Below are 27142 nucleotides of genomic sequence, written 5' to 3'. Positions count from 1 at the left end.
TGGACGTCTACACCTGAAATATTAAGGCAGTCGTCCTTCCATAACAGTTGTTGATTTTAGCACCCAACTCAGGAAGGGCTCAGTGGGAGAGAAAGTCGTTCTCTCTCGCTTCCGGAAATATTGGCCAGCTGGTGCAGTCTGAAAACTAATTTTCCTGCCAGTGGTTCTCTGGGAGGTTCCAGTGCTGTGCATGAAAAGTCAGCCATTTTGACTTATTTCAAGCCTACGTTGACACACTCTAAACAAGCATTGGCAAAGCAAAATTGGTCTCGGCGACGCGAGAGGTATTGGTTTTGTCAATGTTAGTGTCTATTAGCCAAGAGCACACAATGTAAGTCAAACTTTAATTGTGTGGAGTTCGTGCACCGCTCGTGCACATCTTTATAACTCCAAACACCTCAATTTCTAAAATTGTAAAGTGGATCAGTGTGTGTTTACAGAACATACAACGATGCCTGGATATTTTCAGCTTACTGGAAGATTTCAGTACAGAAAAGCACAGCATGGCACCTCCATAGTTAGCCTGAAATACAAAGCCCGGAGAACAACGCTGAACACACAACAACGAGGGATTCACCGGAACAAATAGCGAGGTCCGGGGCTCCAGCCCTGGTCTGGGAGGGAGACCCTACCGGCCACGCACCCCCACAGAGCACACATAATAAACTGTAGCACCAGGCTGTAGCAACAGGTTTTTCCATTAAACACAGAGGAAAAATAAGCAGTATCAGACTGGCACCAGCACATTTACACACATACATTCTAATTGTGTATTGTATGTGCATGTGTGTATTCATGTGTGTGTGTGTGTGTGTGTGTGTGTGTATATATGTATGTATGGGTATATGTTGTTTCTGTGCTTGGCATGTTCGTGGGTCATTGCATGACTCCTGGGTGGGTTGTTATTCTAGATATCTATGAATTCCTGCTCTCATCTTATCACATTTATCTACCCATCATCATATATCATGTGTCTATCAAACTATCCTCCATTCTCGCTCTGACCCATCCCAAATCCATTCTACTACTTTCATCTCCTAAATAACTCTGCCTAAGCTCTTCCCTCCCTTCCACATCTAACTCACCAAACCTCACTCTACCTCTGTGACCTCCCACACAACCCTACTAAATTCTCCTGCATTCATCTCACCCTGCTACTATGCTCTCCCTAACCCTTCCACATACTCTTCCCTCCTCCATCCCCCTTTACTCATCCCAAAGCTTTGGGTTGAGTAAATGAAGGATATACTCCCAATTAACACTTCTGGATTCCTTCCACCTCCACCCCTCCATTACTCCAGTCAATCTAACTAACAAACTCTCATATCCGCGGCTCAAATTAACTCATAATAATACTAAAACTCTACTCATTATTTCCCCGATACTAATCCATCACTAATTCTTGTTGGGTTCCAGAGTAGCGTGCTACTCACCGAAAAGCGCTTCGACGCCTCGTCAGGAGTAGTAAGCGCTATATAAATACGATTACAATACAACACAATACAAGCTGCCCAAACCTGCTAGGTTTCCCGTTGTGCAATCTCATTTTACCAATCTTAACAGTGGATACACAACATTCCCCGCACTACTGAACATCCACGAGAGGTGATCTTTTTTTCAACACATTTTTTAAATATGTGATCTACTTGAACAGGATGATGCAAGTATATAAACACAGGATCGCATTGCAACAAAGATAAGCAACAAACACATCCAGCTTGCGAAACAGAATACCCTTCAGGGCCGGAAAAATATCCCAGTAAAATATTGGCAGCTGAGGTGGCCGCTGTAGCCAATGATCTTGCTGTACAGAAGGCAAAAAAAATGTATTGTTGGTATCTGGGCAAAAAGAATAAGGACTAAAACCCAGAGGTAGGAAAAAAAATGAGCCGCTAAACATATTTTAAATAAGAATGGAAGGTAGGAAAAATCAAAAGAAGGGTCTCCCCCTTCTTCAGTGCAGCAGGTATCGCAGACTGCTGTCCCCAGCCACACAAAAAAAAAACGACAGCAGCCAAGACGCATCGCAGGAAGACCTTTCAACGAATGACCAGAACGCAGGTTTGCCAAAAAAATAGGCATGAAACCTGCAGTTACATGGATGAAAGCAAATAGGGGATTTTTTTTTTTTTTTACAGAAGCAGGTTTACTGACATAGAAAAGGAACATCAAATCTGCCAGAGCAAAAGCATTTGCCATCATGCGGACTAGAGTCACCATTGCGGGCCACAAAAGCGAAGAATGCACACCAGCCATTTCTGAAGAAATGGCTATAAGTTGACCCCAGGGAAATATTCAAATGCACTTGCACTCTTACAAGTATAGAAAAAATGTCTACCGGCCATTTGTGGGTCCTAGATCCCCAGGATTTGGGCTGTAATTTTGTCTTTAACGTATCACCACATTGTGCAATATGGGTTAAATCACATCATATCCATCTCATGCCCCTGACGTTACTTCTTCGGATCGCTAATAGAACATGAGGCACACAAAAGCACACAATAAACTCACCGCTTTTGTCCCTTCAGGACTTTAGGCTGCAACTCGAACAAAAACAAGCGGATGAGGTCTGCTGTCTGTGGTGGCGCAGGGCAGGGGCCACTGGAGGAGCAGGGCGATGGCCAGCAGGCCGAGTACACTTTATAACCCATGCTCAGTATAACACACAACTGTATCTGAGGCAGTGTGCCAGCAATGTAAACGCACAATTTCAGAAAACATGGACAAGGAATTACAAGCAACGTAGCATTAACAGTGCCAACAGGGGAAGACAGAGCAGACAGGAATCCAAAGAAAACAACAGAGATGAAGCTAGGAGCGAGTCTGACATTTGATCTCAGTTTTTGAATTCCAGAAGAAACGGCACTAGAGGCGAATGCACGCACCCACCGAAGACAGGCAAACAGTAACCCAATCAGAAACCATGAAAAAGTAGTCTCACAAAACAAAACATAAACAACCAATGCGTAAAGATACAGTACTTGGGTGAAGCCCTGTGGGGAGGAAACAAAACACAAAAAGGAGGGACAAAAAAAAAAAAAAGGATTCACTAGTAGCAAGGAAGGATTTTTTTTTTTATTCTTTCCGGGTGCCTTTGGGGTGACTTATTCTCTGCTTCTTAAGGATGTTTTCATGTTAAGGAGTTTTTTTTTTAAATTTTTTTTTAAATGTACGTTTTTTTTTAGCTGCTGGTGTGACTAGTAAATCAACAATGGTTTCTAGTTTTTTGTTAGGGAGCTCCCAAAATACTGTGACCCATGGTTCAGTGACTGTGGGAGATCACAATGTCAGTCTCATTAGTACTGGTGGTAGTTCACGCTCTTTGGCAAATTCAGTTGCAGGAAAAAAAAAAAACACAGGCAGTTCAGTGGAACATACTGCGATCTTTATTTTTGAAGTTATAGGTACACACAGATGCAGAAAGATAAATATCTCTACGTACAGATTTTCCACACTGTCACGCGGTAAAAAGACTGCGATACAGCTTCTCTAAAGTGCAAATGACTAACAGAAGGTGCCTCTGGAACTGGACAAGAACATTCAGCAGCAAAGGGTGGCTCTCGCAGGACGCCCTGGAAAAAGTGCAAAGTCAGACAAGGTGGGTGGCCTATGTACATGTCGGCGGCCCCCACCTCATTACCTCTCGTTACCTAGAATCTCCCTCCCTCATGCCCTCCTTAGTCAACTTCCAACAGTCAGTGTCACTCCATGGTTCCCTACAGTGCCCCAATACTTGGGCTCGTACAGTCTATCGACCAGGATCCTCTCTGTCTGCTCAACAGGCTTCCCTTCTAAAGAAGAGGTGCTCTGCACTCTCTCTATGGTCATGTCACTCAGACTGCCAGAGGCGGAGCTAATGAAAAGCCCTCTCCTCATTACTTCCTCTCTTCCCTCCCCTCTGTAGTACTAAGGGGAGGGGTCACAATGGGACATTCTGCCACTAGAAATGTAGGGAGCTGAAACCAGGGAAAAGAAACAGATCCACAAAAGGTGGCTAGCTCTTTACCTTTGTCTCAATGCGAGAGGTGCTCAATCACCTGTACCTTGTTGAATGAGATGCAAACACTTTACTTACAAAGCAGGTTGGTTAATTTATCTCTCTTCCTCATCACACAGGCACCACGCGCACCTGGTCCCCTTCAGTTAAAATAGCTCCCTTTTATCACTTGGTCCTCACCGCAAAGCATTCGCCACTCCAGACATCATTTATAAGGCACATCTTTTACTTTTCACACCTGTCCCACTCTACAGGCACTTACTTCACTCACTCATCCTCCTAAACCAGGCACATGCCCAGCTTCTGTCATTTACCATCACTGCCGAGGCTCACATCTCTCCCCAGGTATAGAACACACTTCTAAATACTGTCAGTTCTTCCTTATTTGAGGAAAGTGGTCCCTTTTTAAGGAGGGGGAAGGGTGAGGGGGAAATCCTCTCTGCAAAGGAAAATATTCCAAAGGAAAGGAAAAACATTTAAAAACCACACAAACTAAACTTACTAAACAAAATATATTTTTGATATTTGTTAAAAAATAATAAATCTTCATTTTAAACAAAAAAGTTAAACTTTCTACTAAGATATAAAGTGAAGGTTAGTCCAAGGGATAAGGTTAGGCTTTCAGTTTTGATTTAGAAGGATTTGTTTTAGAATAAGGGTCAGTGTAAGTTTCAAGGTTAAGTTAGGTTAGAGGAAATGGTTAGCATTATAGTTCAGTTTACATTCATGGTAGACTTGGAAGATGGTGAATTAAATACAGGCTTCCTGTAAAGGAGTTTGTTGCAGCAGTTTTTACTACCCACTTCTAATATCCATAAAAGTATTGGTTCAGATTTTGTCCAGTGGCTTCTTTAAAAAACTTATCTCTGTAACATCTTTTTGCTCTAGTTGTTTCTTTATACCTGTACCTCTGTAACATTCCTTCGCTGTAGTGTTTTTTTTCCCATTAATTTCTCTGTAGTAGCTGTCCTCTGTAGTGGTTTCTCTGTGAATGATTTATTTGTAATGGCATAGATGTGCCCCACATTATAGCTGTGGCCCTCATCACCTGTCCGGATTAAAAAAGCATATCCCAGCCTCTATTACAAGGGGTAGGCCTCTAACCTGTCCTCCATCACTGCCTTGTTCACCAGGCCTGCATTACAGCAAGAGCCACATCATGGCCCTACGTAGAAGGCATAACTTGCACTTTTTTCACTTGCCGATCATTAGAGGCAGCAGATATTGCCAGATGTAAGGACAGTGGTTTACATTCAGGACAGGGTGAGGGAGATGAGAACACTGCACATTTAGGACAGGTAAGCAGAGTGAGGATAGTGTCTCACACTAGGGACTCGGTGAAGTTCGTAGCAGACATTCAGAACATGTTAAAAAGCTGCAAACTAGTTTCTCCCATTCAGGACATGGTGAGCTGTGTGAAGACAATAACTCACTCAGCAATTTCACCTTTCCTATGGTAAGGATGGGACTCATTCATAGTGCATTTTGTCTGACAGGGTCACTCATTACCCAAGGATCGCAGTTGCATGTCTGACATATAGGACATGGTGAGCAGTGCAAGGACAGGGCTCACATTTGGGACATGAGATGACGGGGCAGTGGCAAACATTCACTTCAGGGTGACCAGGACCCCATATGCAGAACAGAAAGGTACATTTGTAAGCAGCCTTCTGTATCACGGAGATATTTATACTAGACCCAACCTTGCTTTGCCCAGTGCTGTTAAGTAGTCCTATGTCATGTGTGAAACTTTCAGCCAACACCACTTTGTGTTTTAAAATTAGCAGTTTCACGTTTCCTATGGTAAGCATGGGACTACAAATCCCAACATCTGAGGTACCTTTTGTCTGGAGGAGCCAAACCTATGGGATCCCAGGGCAGCTGTGCTTTGCCTCCCCCTGTTTCAGTCTCTACCCTGCCTGTGTGTTCTATGACGCAGAGGGCGTTAGCCCCCGATAACATGTCCACACCCTCAACAACTAGAGGTGGCCGGTAGAGATTTGTCCCACTCTCTGCCTTTGGTGCAACAACGGCTTATGGCCCAAAATTCACTGAGGGCAGTCTGTGCTTCCGAGGTGTTCCTTTCCATCACTCTCATAGCCGTGTTTTCGGAGCGTACAAGCCAATGTGCAGCCATAACTCACCGATATGTATCCAATCGATAGAGGTAGAAGAGTTATAAGGCTATTAAAACATTCCGCTCAGGATAGAATGTTCAAAATTAAAACGGGAGAAACAAAAAGACAAGCATTGGAATGTTGGAGCAGAAGTCCCATTCCAGCCATTATTGGTCTTCAGCCACTCAATTGTCTTCAATGGCACTCTCAACATTCCGGTGTCCAACAGATATTACCGTAGCAAATAACGTGGCAAACCTATCGAGGCCCTAAATCTGATGGTGGAGAGCTCTCTCCTGGGCAAATTATCTTTAAAGGGAAGTACAGCGCATCTGTGGGAGCTACACAGTGTAGGTTGGAAGCTTACTTTAAGGAAGAGAAAGCATCAGTCCCTCTCCGGGATGTGTTGAGCAAGTAGTATTTTAAGACAATCCTGGAGAATCCCAATAGGATTTATTTTGTGCCTTTATTAGGAATAGGAGTGAAGATTATGAAAGATAAAACTACAATTCCCACAGATTCGAGGGGGGGAAACTACCAATAAGCAGACTCTCCAGCAGCCGCAAAAACCAACTGTACGGAATAGAGTGCAGTCCCCTACGAGAAGCAATGCCTCTGTTCTTGCTGCTTGCAGTCAAGTTGATGGCTAAATTCTGCCTCTCCCTGTAACTCTTCATATATTCTTAAGGATAAGTTCTTTTACAAATTGTTTTCATGTATATGGCAAGTGTAAACATCTGAATGCCAGAAGTAGTTCCCTTTTAGGGTTTCTTTTAAAGGACGGGTGTCCTTTTGTCGTGAGCAGTTTCCGAAGTCCTGTAATGCCTGCTCTTTAGCAGATCAAAGCATCTCTTACGAGATGAGCTGAACTACCAAAAATACACACAGATGAAAACCCAGAAAACAAAAAAATTCCGAAAAACTGATGACCTCATTCTTCTATTCTTCTGGTGAGGACATGAAGTACCATTCGAGTCCAATGAAACAAGGCGGAAAAATATTGCGATGACCGCCATCTCAAGATCAGTTGACAAAACAGAATACCAGATTTGGGGTGCATGTGATAAAAGGGAGTTATGCAAACCAACAACCATAGGAAAGCCGCACATATCTGTCTTTGGTACAACCTACAAGCACCTGGATGCGACCGTGTTGCAATATTGGCAAGGAATGATACGCTACAGAGCTGAAATTTGCAGACAGCAAGCTAGCGAGGTGCTGGTGTAAAAAGTTATGGATCTCCCCACCAGTCAAAGGCACAGCTGAAGGTAGACCTAGCCAATGAAAGACAGAGCAGCCAGTACCTCTCTGTAGCATACCTCCAAGAGAAAACTCTGCAAGTCCAATTATTTGACTGACAGAGCATGCACGAAGATCCTAACAAGAATCCCACAGGAACTACCCAGGTAAAGTTCTCACTTGTTCAAAACTTTAAGAATTTGTGGCCCCTTTTAGACTGTACAAAAACCAGCAAAAACCAGTGCTAACGCACTACTGAATCAACAACTATGGGAGAAGATTGCTCAAGAAATGGCGCCACCACTGAAATGGAAAAAAAGAGTTCCCCATCCAGAATTCTTCACTTTTATCAAAGCATGGGCCAACTATCTCTCCACAAATATCACAATCAGAAAAAAGGCTACTGTTCATTGCACGCAGCGACAGATAGCCTTCCTGCTAATGAATTTATGGTCAAAACTTCCCACGTAAAATCATCAGCATGCCCAAGCTCTGGCTGCAGACTAGGCTCCCTAACCACGTCCTTCCACTTTGCAGAACTTACCACTAAATCTGCAAACGTACAATATGGCCCTAATTCCGAAGGAAGGACTGAGGCTAATTTTAACCTTGGTTATCCTTCAGGCTCAGGATAATGAAGAAAGCATCATAGGAATGGAGCCCTTTCTAGTAGAAGCCTTGAGAGTCAGCTGGAGAGCAACGAAAAAGCAGGACCACTGCAACAAAAGTACCCCTGCTCAAAGGAGAACAGAAAGCCGCACTAATCAAAATCTAAGTAGAAGGGATAATCAACACGAAAAAAATGAAACCTATTCTTTTCAGTTTTTTTTCCAAACTGATTCCTATTTCCTCTATTGAATTACTTCATCCTTCATTCTTATCTTCCCTCCCTCTCATCACTCCCATCTCGTTCTTTAATAAGCTGTCACGAAAGGCCTATGGTTGAAAGTGTAAATAAAACACACTATCATTTTATATTTCAATGACTGTCAAAATTCCATTTGACATCAGAGCACTTGATTTTTCAGCTGCACCATTGTGTCTTACGTGGGCTTGTTTCAAAATGTTCCAAAGTGCAAAAACTGGTACACAGAGTGTGGCATATCCATGCTTTCCTGACCACCAAAGCTTTTAGAAAATGTCTGAAAGCCTGTGACTCCGCATGAATCCTCTGTGCCCTCTCATGGACACACAGATATCTTCTGTCAACTTCCATAGCTCTGCGTGATCTCCGTCTCCTGCAGATGGGTCCGAAGGATGCTCACTCTGGCAGGTTCAAGGCTCATTGTACCTGAGGACCAACAGTGGCTATGGCCTTCCAGACACCAGCTAAGTTAGAGGACATTCTCAGGTCAGCAAGCTGCTCCCATGGCTGTACTTTCTGCACTCTATTACAAGCCCCTGGCACAGGCCTCTAGGGGGTCGTCAATGTCCTTCAAGCAAGGATACTAGGAGACTCTGGTCCTGCCATAAAAGGGGGAGTGTCCTAACTGGCTGCACAGGAAAAGTCCACATATCTTTAAAATCCACAGAGGCAAATAGTATTCCACCTGTGTACTGCTCTTGGTATGCAATACCCTCCACGTGCATTCATAAATATCCTCTCTCTCGCCTTCGCGCTCAATAGTCAACGGCAACGCCTGATGGTGCTTTGAAACTGCAGGGTGGAGTCTTAATGTTCTCGTTTCCGCTATTGGACACAGCCGACAAGAGATGTTGCTGTTGCTAATCGAGCATACACTAAGTGTGACTTCCAGGTTGCATATTGGAGTTTGCATTTATTGTTTTTGACCCAATCATCCCCGGGTAGCATAGTATTTTCTTTCTTAAATTTGACAACTACACTTAAGGGAAGACGGAAGCATAATATTCTACTTTCTGTCTTTAATTAAAAAAAATCAAGGCTTTCTTCAAACTACAGCTTGGGATAACCTACATTTTCAATAAAGCTGCTAAGATCACATGGAAGGTTTACTCAAACAAGAATCAGAGAAAATCTCTCACAGCCTCCCAGATTCTGGCTAGGCCACTCAAAAGGGGCTGGGGTCCTTTCATGTTGGACTGAGGTGGGGGACACCATGGGCATAAAGTGCCTAAGAGTGACAGATCCACAGCACAGGGAGTTATGGAATCATAGCTCACTGTTTGGCCCATCACGGCCTCTTGGCGCTCACCTAGTCCTCCATCTTTCACACTCCCGGTTTCTAATGTGTTAGACTCCTGCTCTTTCAACTCTCACACTCTCAGCTCCAGCACTCCTTATTATCGGTTTTCACATACTCACTCCCTCAACTCTCACACTGTTGGTTTCTAGGGTCATGTTTCTCCTTCCTCTTCTCTCACACTCCTGGCCTCCCATCTCTCACAGTTGTGAGCTCTTGCACTCCGTGTTCTTAATTTTTCACATTCTTCGCCCCTTGGCCCTCACGCTCTTGGTCCATTGGCCCTCCCTCTCCTAGTCCCTCACTCCCCTAGCCCCACTACCATCACACTACTGGTTTCTAATCTCACACTTCTGCTTCCTCATCGGTCACACTCCTGGCACCTCAACTGTCACACCTCTGCTCCCTCAGCTCAAGCACACCTGGCTGCACCGTTTCCATACTCCTGGCACCTAAACTGACACACCTCTGCTCTCTCCGCTCAAGCACACCTGGCTGCTCCGTTGCCACACTCCTGGCACCTCAACTGTCACACCTCCGCTCTCTCTGCTCAAGCACACCTGGCTGCTCCGTTTCCACACTCCTGCACACCCAACTGTCACACCTCTGCTCTCTCCGCTCAAGCACACCTGGCTGCTCCGTTTCCACACTCCTGCACACCCAACAGTCACACCTCTGCTCTCTCAGCTCAAGCAGACCTGGCTGCTCCGTTTCCACACTCCTGCACACCCAACTGTCACACATCTGCTCTCTCAGCTCAAGCGCACCTGGCTGCTTCGTTTCCACACTCCTGGCACCTCAACTCTCACACCTCTGCTCTCCGCTCAAGCACACCTGGCTGCTCCGTTTCCACACTCCTGCACACCCAACTGTCACACCTCTGCTCTCTCAGCTCAAGCACACCTGGATGCACCGTTTCCACACTCCTGCACACCCAACTGTCACACCTCTGCTCCCTCAGCTCAAACACACCTGGCAGCACGTTTCCACACTCCTGGTACCTCAACTGTCACACGTATGTTTTCTATGCTCACAATCTTGCAAGCTCAGCTCTTACACTCATGTTTTCTATGCTCACAATTTTGCTGGCTCAGCTCTCACACTCATGTTTCATATGCTGCCAATCATGGATAAACCAATCAACAGTACACTTTACACAGACGGCATATGCACTTTAGCACTAGTTAGCAGTAGTAAAGTGCTCAGAGTCCTAAAGCCAACAAAAACAGGTCAGACCAAATAGGAGAAAGGAGGCAAAAAGACTGGGGATGACCCTGCAAAAAGGGCCATTACCAACATGCTCACAATCTTGCTAGCTCGGCTCCTACACCCCTGGCCTCCCAACTCTCACCCTTGTGGTCTCAGAACCCTCACACTCTTGGTTCCCCCACTCTGGCCCCTAAACTTGCACACTTTCAGTCCCTCGCCTGCCACCGTTACGGGCCTAGAGAATGTACACCTGCACACCTCACCTCTTGCACTCCAGTCTCTCTACCACCAGGTTGATGCTCCATCCCTTCACACATTCTTCCATTCAGCACTCTCCCCTCACACACTCCTGATCCTTCGTAGTTTACTACACCTCTAGACTCTCGTCAGATTCACATGTCTTCTCCATGGGCTTGCACTCTCTGGCTCTCCCATCAATCATTACTCGCCCATTACACTCCAGATCTCACCTCTGACGCTGTAGCTGCCTCATACCCAGCACTTTCCGTGCCACTCAACTCACACTCATGAAATCTCAGCCGGTCTCACACTCTTCACCCTACAGCTGTCATTCTTTTTCCCTGGGTTCTCGTAGTTCTCACATTCCTGCTCTCACTGCGCATCTATTTGTAATTCCTCAGAACTCTCACTCCTGGTCCCTATACTAGACGAACACTCCCAGTTATTACACTTCTGGTCCATTAACTCTTGCACACTCTGGTTCGTTGGTGGTCACCATTTAGCGGGATCAGCAGCCAACACACCTTTAAAATGTTGCACCTCACATTCCCAGCCTCTCCCCTTGCTCGTATTTCTCACCGGGTAGCCATCGCTCCCCTGTCTTTCCAGCTCTAACTTGAGGATGCATTGCATCACTGTTCCCAAACAAACATGGCTACTCCGGTGACATGCCCCTATACTTATCACCTTTCTAGTGAACCAAGTATACCTAAGCAGGACCCTCACACTCACCTGGAGTTACTGCCAAAGTACAATGTGGACTGGGCGGCGAATCAAAGGACTTGTGGTCCTTTCCCAAAGATCTCTCAGCTATTTTACGGGCACTGACCTCTGGTGCACTCAAGGTGGCGTTGTTTCTTTCCCAAGTGGAGCCACTGGACACCTCTTCCAGCTCTGGTCGCCTCTAGGCTGCACAATTAGGACTGGCTCCAGGGATCAGAGGGCAAGGGGAACTCTACAGGCGCCATTTTGTGTTAACAAGAAGCTCTGCATAATGTAGCACTAGGATGGTTACATAATGCAGGAAACAACATAAAACCTGAAACTACTGTAGTCTATGTTTGTGGGCAGCGGACAAGACTGTCCAGATCGCATAAGAGCGCACAGTCGGAGAATCTTGAATACATGGGTTTAACGGAGCGTTCCATGTATGACCATTGCCTCTGGTCAACAGCGTAGGCCACGTAACACCTGTAGTCCTAGGGGTAAGAACGCAGGATTGGTGAGTTACAGAACATTTGAATGTCGTGAGGAGCAAGTAAGGACACATCCAGTCCTGGGTAATCCTCACACACAGGAATCTTTGGACCACCATCGAGCAGGGCACATGGGCGCCCACCAGATGATTGCTGGAACACTGGAAGTTATTAAGGTGCAAAAAATGCAGACTTAATGTGGAATGTTTGGGGCACTGCAGGACACTCCCCTACCAATTCCTAGTAAGTAGTAAGGTGCGTGGTGCAAGAGGGCAGACCCACCAGAGTTTGCCGCACATATCAGGTGATTGGGGGCAAGCACACGTGTGTGCTTTATGATTTGTGGAGCACAATAAGGTGCTGTGCAAGAGCACAAGCCTCCTGGACACAGACTTTGGAACAACTGCAACTTAATACGTGCATGTGCTTAGCCTGGCGTTGTAAAGTGCACATCCAAGATCAGGGGCATGGAGAACTGTGGGACCCTGATACATTTAGATATTTGTGGGGAATGCGTATGGGAGGAACCTTGGTGTCTCCCTGATTGCTAATGCACAGTAATGGCTGTGTGCAAGAGGATGAGCCTCAGGACACTTGAGCTGGAGGACAATTGAGGGATCTTGAACTAGGCATATGTGCTTTCCCACTGTGCACATATACCTGGTCAATGGGATTGTTGACGCGCTGTAAGGTGCGCATGCATTGGCATGGGTTTAGTAGACCTTTGGATTTTGGAATATTTGGGGTATCAAGGAGCAGGAGTGCGCACTCTCCTGGAGATTACCGGTGCGCACTGGTAAGCAAGGTAAGAGACATGAAGAGACCAGCAATGCATAAAGTTTAGGGGAGTGTGTGGAAGGCATATGCATGCTCCTTGCGCTTCCTGGTATGCTGGAGTAGAACACAGTGTGGCTGTGTACCAATGTGCATTCCTGGGGAGGCCTGGGACTCGGCTACTAAGAGTGCATGCCTGGTGAGGCTTTGGAGTATCACAGGATAGGTTCTAACTAACTCACTAGGTTAAAGAGCGCACGCATCGTGAACCCTGTATCCCTGAAACGGAAGAAAGATGGGCTCCTAGTGCAACTTGGAATGCTGGGGCACTACAAAACCAGCTAATTTGTGGCCCATCAGTATTTTCAAAGACCTGACACTAGATGGTGGTGGATAAACCCCTTGGGCAGGTCCAATCTGGCCCGTTCTTCCCTTGAAGAATTTTAAGAGTGCCAACAAAGACAACTTCTCAGAACTAATGAATTAAGGTGCACAATCCTGAAAAAGACGCCTTTGTGGACTTATGTGTCAAACTTGGACATAGCCGGGAAAGTGGTCCTCTTGGTGTCTAGCAAAGACAGTGTGTTATGGCTAACAGCATCCAAGAGTTTTCATGAATCAATGTGGACACCAGCCATAGGCAGGGAAGTGATTCTGGCAGATACTTCCATGAACCACGTGGACCAAATTCTGGAGTTTTCAGCAAAAGTGTGGTAAAATGGTGTGTGAAAGGGTCAAAAGGGAAGGGCCCAAGTTTAACATCATTAACTGTACAGAGATGTGCGCTTCTCATGTTTTTTCTACTTGTTGCTTTTGAAGGCGGAGTCGGAGCAATGAGTCCATGTGCTCAGAGAATGCGCCCCTTCTTTAGCCTTTCCTGATTGGCTGCTGTGGCCTTCCCATGATGTGGCCTTCCATTTATCAGCGTGGGTGGTTCCTGCACTTCGGTTCGACAGGGGTTGACTGAGTAGCCGAACATGCTGGGCAGGAAAGGCAGGGGCTGGCCCTTGTCATCTGGGATCACCATGTTAAAGGCGACTGGAAGAGTGGCCAGGTTAGTGAAACTATACGGGTATGCAAGAAGCTGATGCCCGTACATAAATGGGTAGGGCTCAGGGAAGAAGGCCATTTTGCTTGTGGCTTCCTCGGCTGCTTTGCTCATGGCACTGAATGGCAGAGGAGCAGGGTAGGACAAGAGGGTCTTCTCTTCCATTTCTGCCCTGGTTCTCCAACTGCCTGGTGTAAGCAGGGGCAGCGGGTACTCTTGAACAGGGTAGCTGGGTTCCAGAAGGATGTTGTGTCGCATTGACTCTTGGAAATCCTCCGCCATTTTGGAAGGCAAGTGCTTGTGAGTAAGGGTTTGGCCACTCCGCGCCCCAGTGTGGGAAATCAGAGGGTCTTGAAGAGATAGGTCCTTAGCAGACTCAAGATGCAATTTGTGGGAAGGAGTGCCCCTGGGAGACTCTGGATCATCTTGGTGGGCTGGGGTACCATTAGTGGTAGACAACGCTTTCCTCTGCCGCATAAAGGAGTCTTCTGCACAGGGATGGGGAATGTCAAATTGTGGGGATGGGACCATTTCAATGTTCATAGCAGGAAGGCGTGTTTCCTCCCGAGGAAGCCCCTCTGCAGCTTGGACCATTACACCCAGAGGTCTGACTAGCTCTAGTTGATGGCTGGATGGAGGCCTTTGTGGGTCACCACCTTTCAGCACTGGATCACGAGAGCTTCTAGGCAGCCAATCATTCGGACAGTCTTCTTTCGGGATTTCGATAGTGTGGCAAGTGATCATTGGTTCTTCTTCCTCCGCCTCCTCACACATTGTGTGTTTCAATTCATGAGCCGTAGATATGGAAGCACTAGGGTCTTCTAGGGCCACAGGTGTTAGCCGGTGTGGCACTGGCACCCCTGGTCCACAGGGAGAATAGACGGTACCACTAATTGGAGAAAGACAGGGTGGGCTAAGTTCAGCCTCAGCATCTCCAACCAGAGTGGGCTCCCCACTGGAAGAAGAGACCTGCATCTCCTGTGGGTCTTCTTCCTTGACAGGAAGAAGTGCAGGGCTATTTGGGGCGTAGTCAGATTCCTTGTCGGGGGGCTCCTCCACCGTCACTGTCTGTGGTGGGGTCCCGAGGCTTTGCTGATCATTGGACCTGGAAAATGCAATGACAGAAGTGAGAGAAGGCTGACCAAGACTACTGTCCAGACCATCTTCAGCTCCCTGACTTCCCTCTTCACCATCTGCTTCAGACATGCTCTGCCTCTCTGCTTCGTGGCGCTTCATGTGACGGGTGAGGGCTGCTGCAGTTTTACAGACCTTGGTGCAGCAGGAGCAATTGTGCTTCACCAGTGGTTTCCTCCCCACTCGGGCAGCAGACACTTTGAAAGAGGGGACCAGCTCGGAGCAACTAGGGTGGTCCGGCTTTGAAGACAAGAAGTCTTCTCCCGCCTCAGAGCTATGAGTCTCTAGATGCTCTATAGCTAGCTGGTGTGAGGGGAACTTTTTCATGCACAGGTCACAGGGAAACATGGCTGTGGCCCTGTGGGTCTGCTCATGCTTCCGAAACTTCCTGAGGGCTGAAAATCGCTTTCCGCAGGTGGTACACTCATATCTCCAATCCGACAGTCGACTGCTCTTATGACGTTTCGGGCTAATGGGCTGGGGTGAGGGTGTCAGATCTGCTCTCTCCTGCTCAGGGGTGTCGTTCCCAGACTCCGTCAAGCCAGGCAGGTCTTCTACTATGCATGAGTCACTGGCCACCTTCTTCACCCTCTTCATCCTCTTCAATGATCGCTTGTGATGGAGCTTCTTTCGCCAACTGGACTTCATGTTCTGCACGTTGCAGGCTTTGCGCTTTGGCTTGTAAGAGTAGTAGGGTCGCCAGAGCTGGTCCTCCCCGTCATGGTCACTATCGTTGCAGGGTTCTAGTTCCCGGGCTTGGGAGAAGCTGGCTTTCCTCCCTCCTTTTCTGCCACGCTTTTCTCCCCGGCTGTGGTCACTCCCCAAGTTAAACTTCTTGAGTTTTCTGCTGGGGCTCTTGTCTCTCATGAGATCAGTCTCGGAGATCCTCCTTTTCACAATGGCCTCTTCCCCAATCCGAACCGTTATCTGACACAGGGTGGCATTTCGACTCTCAGATGCATTCCCCACATAGGCTGGTTTGGCTGTGTACGTCATGGTTTTTCCTTTGGTGTGCACAGGGGTTTGGTCGCTGTCTGTCTCCTCCTCACTCTCGGTTTCATCAGAGCTTTGGTCCGATGACAACGGGGACAACTTGGTCTGCTTGCAGTCCTTAACACTTGGTTTCTTTGCTGGGTGGATTGGTACAGACAGTGATGCAGGTGACATGGGTGGATTCTTTGAAGTGGACTTGCTGTTGTACGCAATGACCGATGGCCCTTGCGTACTGGGGGCCGCTGCCGAAGACGCGGTGGCGCTGCTTACAATCACAGAAGAGGACGAGTGCCCAAAGGCAATGACACTTGGAATGGCCCCGTCACTGCAACCTCGTTGAGCAGCCATCTGGGCAGTCTGGTCTTGTGGCAAAAGGTCTTCAAGGGGTGACTCGATGATACTCGGCAAAGGCTTTCTAGTTTGAATCTCACTGCTCAGACAGTGCAGCCCCAAAGCCTCTTGGCTCATGTTGGACACCTGCTGGCTGTCCTGCGAAGAAAGAGGCATCTCTGATTGCAACAGATGTCCATCGGCGTCCGGCATGTCGAGAGAAGATGCCACGCTACCCAATGCAGCAGAGGTGCTTTCAGTAATGGTCATTGCTGGTGCCAAGTTACTTTTCAAGTTTCCTATATCCATGGGAAGAGACGGGCTGGGCATCAACAGGTTCCCAGTAATGGACTGGCTGTATGTCTTATAGGGTCGCTTCTCTGACCTCATGGGTAACAGTCTGTAGAGTTTTAGGGCATTCAATTTGGGTTTGTAGCCTCCATTGGGGGTCTTCTCACTAGATATGAGTCCGGGGCTGATTCCATGGGAGGCTTTTTGATGTGTCTTAAGGTTATAATATGTCACAAATGTTTCCCAGCAGAAAATGCACTGGTAGCGCCGTTCACCTGTGTGCCACACTTCGTGCTTGGTCCTATATTCAGCAAGAGCAAAGACCTTTTCGCAGTAGTGGCAAGGGTACCTCCGGCGCCAGGAGTGTACATTGGAGTGCCGCTTTAGGCTGGAGAGTGTCATGTAAGACCGCTCACAGATGCTGCAAAAATAGATGATGTGGCCGTCAACCACCTTCACAAAGTGGTCCTGCTCAGATCCAAGTTCCAACCTTTGGAAGCTCCGATGACGGAAGAGGAGGCCGGCGTGGCCCTTCTTGACTGGCAAGTGCTTCGGTGGCTGCAGGCCCTGAAGCTCTGTTGAGAGGGACGTTGCCATGCCATCAGGCACTCCTAAGCCTGCGCCATCATTGTCCTCCACAGGAAAACCACTGGTCTGTTTGCACAGTACTTCATGAGTCTGCAGGCGCTTGATGTGCATGAAAGTCTTGTTGCAGTAGCTGCAGGAAAAGATCTTTCTTGACCTGTGCAACTTAGCATGGAGGCCGAGAGCGGTAGAGGAGCTAAATGACCTGCTGCAGATGGTACAAGTAAATAAAGTGTCGGGGAAGACGGAAGGTCTACCTGCTTTCCTTGGATTGTCCAGTGAATTTTCTGGTTCGCTAGTATCCTCAGCAGAGTCTTCAGCCTCCCAATCAGAGTTGTCCTTAAGCAATGCGTCATGCTCGGTGTCACTAAAACTGCCAGAATTAGCTTGCACGGTACCCAATGTGTACAGTATCCTCGCTGCTGACTTTTCAGCCTCTGCTTCCAGGTCCACAGCTGATACAGGGATGCTACTGGCATTGGATTGGACTGGCAAAAGCGTTTGAATTTCTGCACGGTTGCCATTATCAAGTGTGCATTGCTCCTGGACAGGCGGATTGACGGGAGGAAAGGTTGGTGGATCATTCTGAGCTGTGTCTTGCTGGAGACAAGGACTCTGAGAGAAATGAGGGTTTGGGGTGCAGTCTGAGTCAATGGGCTGAGATGACAGGTCTACGGCTGGAGTGAGAACCAATGCTGATTGGGAAGCAACTGAGGGGCTTAGAGTACAAGGTGCGTCAAAGGCCTGGACTTCCTGCTGATGCACTTTGTCAGGGCCACACCGGCTGCCTTCTTTGGTCCCTTGGGGATTTGTGGCAACATCTGTGCCATAAGTTGTGGAAGATTCTCCAGGGGAGTGTGCTTGTGTCCTCTGCACATGTGCCACTTCACCAAGACTTTCTAAGCACAATATACCCAGCTGCTTCCCCACAGCGGTCATCTCCTTGGCCACATCTGCACTCTGCACAGACACTCTGGAGTTGTAGATGAGGCTGACTATGTTGGCGAACACTTCAGCCGGCACATCAGGAAGCTCTAGGACAGAGTCCGGGAAGCAGGAAGCTCTTCTGGAGAGGGCAGCCTTGAAGTAAGTGCTGGAAGCCGCTAGGACATTTTTATGGGCCTTGAACTTGGTATCCTCCACCACGACTGTGATGTCACAGAACAGGCCCTGGAGTCGCTGCTCGTTGAGCTTCTCAAGCACAGAGCTGGGATGGTTGGAGTCCAGCACCTCCATGATGGAAGCCATTGCGGTGGTTAAGGCCTGTAACAAAGAAGAAAGGGACAGGGTCAATGTCACCATCCAGCAACATACATGTGCCACAACTCACTGTACTCTAAGATGCAACACTGCCATCTGGTCACCCCTGCATTCTCCAACTGTATAGCAATCTATGCGTGTTCCAACTATCTACCAGCCAACAGTATATTCAGTGCAATAAACATTTTAGGGACATTGACAGCAAGCTTACAAGATATGGGCAAAATCTGCCACAACCTTTGTAGCCTTTCAAAGACAACTAGAAACCTCCCCAATATTCCAAGAGGCACGTCTCCCTCTGCCACGACGGACAGTTCCATCAGGACATGCAATCAAGACTTTCCAGGAAGGTTGTGAACTCGAGTGTCCGATTATTCTAAACAAAAACAATACTGGTCCTTTTTTTGTTTAAATGTTGTGGACGGAAAAACCAGAATGTGGAGTTTCTCAGACTGTAGACGTACAACAAGATCTAAACTCCGACCCACAGGCCCTGCGCCAACCATTTCAGTACACTCCAACGCAATTTCATGGTTGGAATTATAAACCTGGAGAGGGAAGATGGCTGGGATGAAGACGGGTCCAGTATCAGGAAGGGGTAAATGTAAGAGCAGGATCAGAGGTTGGAATAGTAGGGGGTGGACTATGAAAAGGGTCAGGAAGGAGAGCAGCCAGAGCCGTGGCAGGGTGAAGGAACTGAACTAGTACAGCAGATGAAGGAAGGGGCCGGACAGACATTCGCTGAAAGAAGAGGCCGGATTAGAACAGCAGATGGAAGTAGGGGACGGACTAGTCTGCCAGCTGCAAAAAGATGTCAGACTAGTACAGTGGCTGAAAGAAGGGGCCGAACTAGTATAGCTGCTCAAAGGACTAGTTGGACAGGTACAGCAGCTGAGAACACGGACCGGACTGGTTCTGCAGCTGAAAGGAGGAGCCTGGCAAGTACAGCAGCTGAAAGAAGGGGATGGACTAGTATACCAGCTGGAAGAAGGGACTGGGCTAGTATACCAGCTGGAAGAAGGGACTTGACTATTATACCAGCTGGAAGAAGGGGATGGACTAGTATGCCAGCGGGAAGAAGGGGATGGACTAGTATACCAGCGGGAAGAAGGGGATGGACTAGTATACCAGCGGTAAGAAGGGGATGGACTAGTATACCAGCTGAAAAAAGGGACTGGACTAGTATACCAGCTGAAAAAAGGGGCTGCACTAGTATACCAGCTGGAAGAAGGGACTGGGCTAGTATACCAGCTGGAAGAAGGGACTGGACTAGTATACGAGCTGGAAGAAGGGACTGGACTAGTATACCAGCGGGAAGAAGGGAGTGGACTAGTATACCAGCGGGAAGAAGGGACTGGACTAGTATACCAGCGGGAAGAAGGGACTGGACTAGTATACCAGCGGGAAGAAGGGACTGGGCTAGTATACCAGCTGGAAGAAGGGACTGGACTAGTATACCAGCTGGAAGAAGGGACTGCGCTAGTATACCAGCTGGAAGAAGGGACTGGACTAGTATACCAGCTGGAAGAAGGGACTGGACTAGTATACCAGCTGGAAGAAGGGACTGGACTAGTATACCAGCGGGAAGAAGGGACTGGACTAGTATACCAGCTGGAAGAAGGGACTGGACTAGTATACCAGTGGGAAGAAGGGGATGGACTAGTATACCAGTGGGAAGAAGGGGATGGACTAGTATACCAGCTGAAAGAAGGGACTGGACTAGTATACCAGCTGAAAGAAGGGACTGCACTAGTATACCAGCTGAAAGAAGGGGGTGGACTAGTATACCAGCTGAAAGAAGGGGGTGGACTAGTATACCAGCTGAAAGAAGGGGGTGGACTAGTATACCAGCTGAAAGAAGGGGGTGGACTAGTATACCAGCTGAAAGAAGGGACTGGACTAGTAGCGCAGCTTAAAGAAGGGGCTGGACCAGTACAGAAGCTGAAATAAAAGGGCCGGACTAGTACAGAAGCCAAAAGAATGGGCCCGACTAGTATAGCAGCTGTAAGAAGGGTCTGGACTCGTACAGCAGCAGTAAGAAGGGTCTGGACTAGTACAGAAGCTGAATTGCTGGGCTAGTACAGCAACAGAAAAAAAGGTTGGACTAGTGAAGGACCTCCACCAATGGGAGGAATAATACAGCAGCTGCACAATTTAAATGAAGTTGGTCTGCATCTGATGATGGAGCTGGACTAGCATACCAGCGGGAAGAAGGGGCGGCCTAGTATACCAGCCGAAGGCAGAGGCTGGACTAGTATACTGGCTGAAAGAAGGGGATGGACTAGTATAGTAGCTGCATGAAAGCGAAGAAAAAAAAAAAAAACACAGAAGCTGCATTTTCCATAGACTTTGTAGTTGGGGTAGCGGGAAAACGTGCAGTCAGATTTGAATTAAATTAGGCAGGCAAATAGTTTATGGTGTGTAGATGATTTTTTTGGTAGCAGAGGTTAGCAAGGTAAGTATTTTTAAAGTTATAAGGCAATAAAACATAGTAACATCTCAGGCCACAGTATATCACAGTAATTTTGCCATTCTTGCCGATAACAAGGCAGAATATGATTGGCTATGACTGCCTTTACAAACGTAAAGGACAGCCATGTTGTTTTTTCCCCACACTCTGGCTGTGTTCTGGGTTAGGGCCTTAGATAAAGGTAACTAGTAGAGTTTATATGTTTTTCCATGCCTATTACCACTTTATTAAAGTGGTGATAGGTAAGGGAAATCATTTATATGTCACTCCATTTTACGCCACTCAATGTTATTCCACTCTATCCACTGCACTCTACGCCACTGCATGTCACGCCACAGCTGAACACTGACAAGACCGAAATTGTGAACTTTGGGTAAAGCACATTAATGTGGGACTTCACCTGGTGGCCAACAGAGCTGGGACTGACACCCACACTCACCACGAACCACAGGATAATCATCGACATCAAACTGGACATGATGGCCCTGGTCAATGGCAGCACTGCCACATGCTTCCATACTCTGGAGATGCTATGGAAGATTTTCAAACAGCGCCCAATCAGCACCTAGAAATCTGTCACACAAGCGCTGGTCTCAGGCAAGTTGGACTAAGGGAACACCCTCTATGCCGGGATCAACAACAAACTCACCAGAAGGCTGCAGACTATTCATAACTCAGCGGCCAGACTCACTCACAACCTCCCACACCACACTTACGTCACACCACACCTGAAGGAGCCCCACTGGCTCCTTATTAACAAATGAGCACAACACAAACTCCTCACTCACACTTTCAAGGCACTACATAACACTGGTCCAGCATACCTCAAGAATTGCACCTGTTTTCACAAACATTCCAGACACTTACACTGGTCCAGGACTTCAACTTGCACAAATGCCACGCATATGGAAAATCAGATCTGGTGGTTGAGCATTCTCCTACATCACTCCTAAAAGCATGAAAAGACCTAATGCTACACAGAAGAGCCTCCTCCACACATCTAAAATTCCACATGAAGCTGAAGACCTGGCTTTTTGAGCAGTCCCACTAGGCCCTGGATGTGCTTAGACCCACCTGCTCAGCATCAGAACACCCTCCTATGTGATAGTGCGTGCTTCAAATCTGCATGAGATAACATAACAAAATGGCCATCACCACAAACGCACCATGTCAACATGAGACATTGTACAGGCAGACTAAGACACAGCTCCCTTGGGTTGCAGTTGCCTGGGTTAACATGTCACATACTGGCAGAGGCCCCGTCCTGTACCAGCTTGGACGCTGCACTCTTTGGCAGATTCCAAAGTCTGGTGGTTTTGGCAGGGCCGTTCCCACGGCCTTGGCGCCATGGGGTTGTGAGGACAAAGACATCAGGCGATGGCCTCTTACAGAGTACCTTAAGTAGAATGTGTCATTTTAGTGCTTCTAAGCACTGTAAATGAAAGTTAATCATACATTTCTCTTTGGCTGCCCTTTATTCATTTGGGAAGGATGAAAGGTGCAGTGTGCTCTTCACTCCTTTTAGAAGGTGTGGCCTGCAGCAAGACCATCAGCTATTTTAAATGCTTTCATCAGACAATACACATTTCTTAGTGAATTTGAGTATTTACATCTAAGTCTAACTTGCATGATACCCTTCCATTTCTACACTTAAAATAATGCGTGCCAGGCAACATGTTATTTCATGGGAAATGAAACCTATCTACTTGAAAAAGTCAAATCAAGATAAATAAATCTGTGGCTTAATATTTAGAGGAACTGCAATATTAAACACACATCTGCACATTTATTACTATCGGGCACTGGTTAATTTGCTGCTCATTACCACTGTACATCAGAACTGACATAGTAAAAACATGCTTGATGCCTTATAGATTACAAGTACCTACTGTACGCAAGAAAACACCCCAGCTTATCACCAGGTGGCCTCCTCAATGTGGTTTTACTTCACTACATGGCCCCTACCCATATTTAACAATGGTAATAAATAACATTTTAATCTGAACATCTGCATACACAATATATATGTAGTTTTGAAGAAAAAAAACAAGCTTAAAGTAACATTATAGTTAGGTGTGATGAAATTATCGTTTTAGGTTAAAAAAAAAAAAAAAAAAACTTATAAATTCACTGAAAAAACAAAGGTTAAGGTGACATTATAGTTAGGTGAGTATGTCGGTCCCAACATTAACGTTTCAAACTCAGAAAGAACAGGAATTCACCAGTTATAGATAGCCGAGCTAACTATACCTTGCGCCCCCGCTATGCACCGCTTATGACCTCTCATGCCACCTTCTATTACATCACAGGTGATACCCAGAGATTGCACGTTGTACTTGTGTTAACTCATAGATGGCACTGAGGGGATAGTGCACTGATTTATTCCTGCAGCATTTCATCCAGTAAAGCCAAATGGTGGTATGCTTGTTGATGAGCCTTGATTAGAAGATCCTGGGGCCGGGAGGTCCCAACCTCGACATGGACTTGAGCAATGTCGATTAAAGCTTATTGCCTGAAAACATAATGTGAGCTCCTAGTATTAGGGGGAATAGTAAAAACAAAACAACTAGCACTGGCAAGGCCAATAGGTTGGGTTTTAATGTGCTAACACATGCGGCATTAGTACATTAGAGCAAGACGGAGCCAACAGGAGTGGATAAAGAGGACTAATGGTTGTAACATAGTCCCTTGTAGAGCATCCATACAAGCACTTGAGTGGAGGCGGAAGGATACACCCAGTAAGCCAATGGCATTAGGTGTGAGATGAATACTCCACTGGGCCGGGACAAGACTTAGACAAAGTCCCTATCCATTGGCAGAAAGCAACTGGTTAAAGAAAGTCAATGGTTGAAAGGATCACACCTAAATACCACTATATGTACACTGTAAGCAGTGTATCTCTTTGAAAGCTGCACTATCAAATAACAGACCTAAAAAAGAATAAGAAAAAAAACAAAAAAAAAAACAAACAAAAAAAACAAAAAAAAAGAGAGAAAATCCAGCAGGGAGGGGGCAATGACAGAGAAATGTTTTCTTGCTTTACCGGAGCGGACAACACAGAAAACTGGTTTGAGCAGGAAGTGATTGACGTAGCACATTTTGTGGATTCAGCCCCAGGAGCCAGACTTGCAGAGGAACACATGCTGGGAGCGAATTGTTGGGAATGGTGCATGACAAAAGGAGCAAAATCAGAGCCTGGGAGAAACCACACCGCAGAGTCACAGTGGGGAGCAGTAGCCCTGCAATGGGGTATACATTGGTGTCTCATGCATACCTCAATGTACTCCCAGTGTGCAATGGCCCCACAGTGCTTCCAAAACTTACACTGTGGAGAAAAGGAGCAGTAGTGGGGCGAAAGGGTTTATGTAATTCATGCGTGATTAATTAAAATCATTACATGCACGTGAGAAGCATGCCATGACAATAAATAGTGCAGCCGAAAGACATTGATAAAACACTAAAATAAAGACATCAGCTTCGGAGTGGGTGTCAGATGATAAAAATAGCTGTCAAAATAGCACCAAAACAACAAAGCTCCCTGTGTGGCCCTTACGATAATGAGAACAAGAGCCTGCTACTATGATACTTGATCAGATTAAAAGTTGACAATAGCAAGTATTAGGGAGTGATTGTCGGATAATGTGCATAAATGGCCCTAGTCCAGCACATCGACCCAGGGAAAGATTCCGTAAAGCACAGATCTGAGGCCTCCCTACAGCGCCATCTTTCAGGCGGAACAGAGGAGCAAGCAGAAGCCGTCTCGCTTCACCAAATCTGCGACGGCAACAGAGCAGGTGATATAGGGTGACCAGATTTTGAGGAGCAAAAACCGGGACAGGTCAGACATAAAAGAAGGACTAAAGACTGTACTGTCACTTTTATTTCTGGCCTGTGGTGTTTTTTGTGTAGCTTTGTGAATGTGTGCCTATACATATGTGTGTGTTTATATATATATATATATATATATATATATATATATATATATATATATATATATATATATATACACACACACATTTACAAGACTCCTTATATAAAATTAGCTACGGCTTTACCACCCACCCTGCACCCCCAACCTGCCCCCACCCACCTCTCTCTGCTGCCCACTCGTCTCTCTGCTGGAAGCAGACAGGGGACTGTATTGCCTGACAGTAACAGATAAATTACTTTAATCATTTCATACTTTACTTATGCTTCCCTACATGAGCTGACCTTTGTCCCAAAAACCTGGACATCTATTTAAAACTAACAGAAGTGTCGGGACACTCCTCTAAAAACTGAGCTGTCCGGGGAAATCCGGGACGTCTGGTCACCCTAAGGCAGAGGTCTTCAAACTGGGGGGCGGGCCCCCCCAGGGGGGCCTGAAGTGATCCCAGGGGGGGCCCCAGACTCTGGCCAAAATAAACATTATACAGATAACAGGCCTTTGTTTTAAGCACAAGCATGTTATTGCAGTTTTAAAAAGGTAACAGTACTTAACTGCAATGTTTAAATAGGTTTAGACATATTTAAACATTGCCATGTTTATAAAATAATTGTGAAAAATTCTGAGGGGGGCCCAATGATTTTTATTTTTCAACTGGGGGGGCGCGGCATTAAAAAGTTTGGAGACCTCTGCCCTAAGGTGATCCCATGATTCGTTTTGGTAGTTACAGACCCTGCAGGCGACGGTCTTCCCACCGCAGGCCCAGCTCGGGGTAAAATCCACACTTGGTAAGGTAAGGAGCCTCAGATAGAGGATTTTACAGCGGGTCGGGGCTGAAAGAGCTTTACAGAGATAAGACTGTGCTTTCAATGTCCTGCTCAAAGGAGACGATTTGTGCCTGCCTGCTAACTGTCCACTTCCAGGCGGAGTAGGTGATTTCATGGGCGTGGACCATGTCAGCGTCTGTCAGTGCTGGGGGGGTGGGGGCGACACTGAAAATACTGGGGAAGATTTGTAACGAGTACAGGGAAACCTTTGTACCCACACGATCTTCAGTCAGTCATGCCATGAACAGTGGGTTAGGCATTACTCACCAGGGAGTCTGGGTCCCCGGGTGATGAAAGGACGAGCGTCAGGAGGGGGTTCTCGACTTTGCAGTCTCGTGCTGTCTGGTGTAAGATTAGCACTGGAATCTGGTCTGTGTGAGATTCAGGGGTGGGCAAGTGAAAACTGTTACCAATAGGAGCTCTCGATGGGGCAGAGGAGGACGCAGGAGACAGGACTTTCGCCCCCGCAGGGCACCAGCACATAGCGCTGCTACCCCTAGCTCTTTCAGGTAAGTACTATTAGTGTTTATCACAATACCATGCATGCACGTAATAATGCCAGGACAAAGTTTGTGGGTATAATATGTCGCAATTTATTGATTTCACAGGTAGGGTTAGCTTACGGGCGATCCCGGTGTCGGAGATGAGTTTATTAATATTGGCCGACACCCATCCTGAGAAAGCTAGAGCTGTTACGTCTGGTGTTCTCTGCACCAACATGTTTAGCATCTTACAGCTCGTTCCTTTATCGTGGTTTACCACTTTGACTTGTCAGGAGCATGACAAACTAAGAGAGCGAGACCCAGGCCAGTCTCCACAGTTGCTCAGGATTCCAACTGTCCCTTGCGGGATTGAGGAGCGCCGTCGCGTCATCCCAGGACCCCGCCGTAAAGGCTCCCAGGGCCCTGAGGAATATCTTTTGGCTCCAGGAATCACCATCTGGAGGCCTTTTAACTATTTTTTAAGCTTTAGGATCGCCCTGTAACTCCGCATTGCGACGTTTGTAATTTCCTGTAAAGAAAAGCATGTTATCCTCCTGTTACCACTATCCCGACCTTTCTTTCCACTATGCACGCTTCCCTGCCTTCTATTCTCCTTCTGTAGGGTGGGTGGGTAGGACTTCGACGCCGTGAACCCCAAAGAGGCCCAGCCTTGCCAAGTCTCCCCTTAAGAGACCTTCCGGCCTCACTCCTCCCTTCTAACACCTAGGAGGCCATAAACCAGCTGGGGACCACCCTCTCCACTACAGAGGCCTCTCCGGACCACCTTTTGGGCAGGCAGGGGAGCGACGCTAGAAAGCTGTCCCCCTTATCGTCGCACTGCGTGCGACGGGGCCAGCCACAGT

General features: G+C 47.0%; 1 protein-coding gene across 3 annotated transcripts in view; it reads right to left on the bottom strand.

The window, feature by feature from the left end:
* Window positions 1-3363: 3363 nt before the first annotated feature.
* The window catches only part of ZBTB4 (zinc finger and BTB domain containing 4), a 60047-nt gene continuing 36268 nt past the window's right edge, over window positions 3364-27142 (bottom strand). For all 3 annotated transcript variants that reach the window (XM_069218732.1, XM_069218730.1, XM_069218731.1), the window contains exon 3: window positions 3364-18578. In XM_069218732.1, the coding sequence (XP_069074833.1) occupies window positions 13782-18563 (4782 nt within the window). In that variant the 5' untranslated portion in view covers window positions 18564-18578 and the 3' untranslated portion in view covers window positions 3364-13781. The remainder of the gene's footprint in view (window positions 18579-27142) is intronic.

Source organism: Pleurodeles waltl, chromosome 12, assembly GCF_031143425.1.
Source record: "Pleurodeles waltl isolate 20211129_DDA chromosome 12, aPleWal1.hap1.20221129, whole genome shotgun sequence".
Classification (NCBI taxonomy): Eukaryota; Metazoa; Chordata; class Amphibia; order Caudata; family Salamandridae; genus Pleurodeles; species Pleurodeles waltl.
This window is presented reverse-complemented; position numbering and strand designations above follow the sequence as displayed.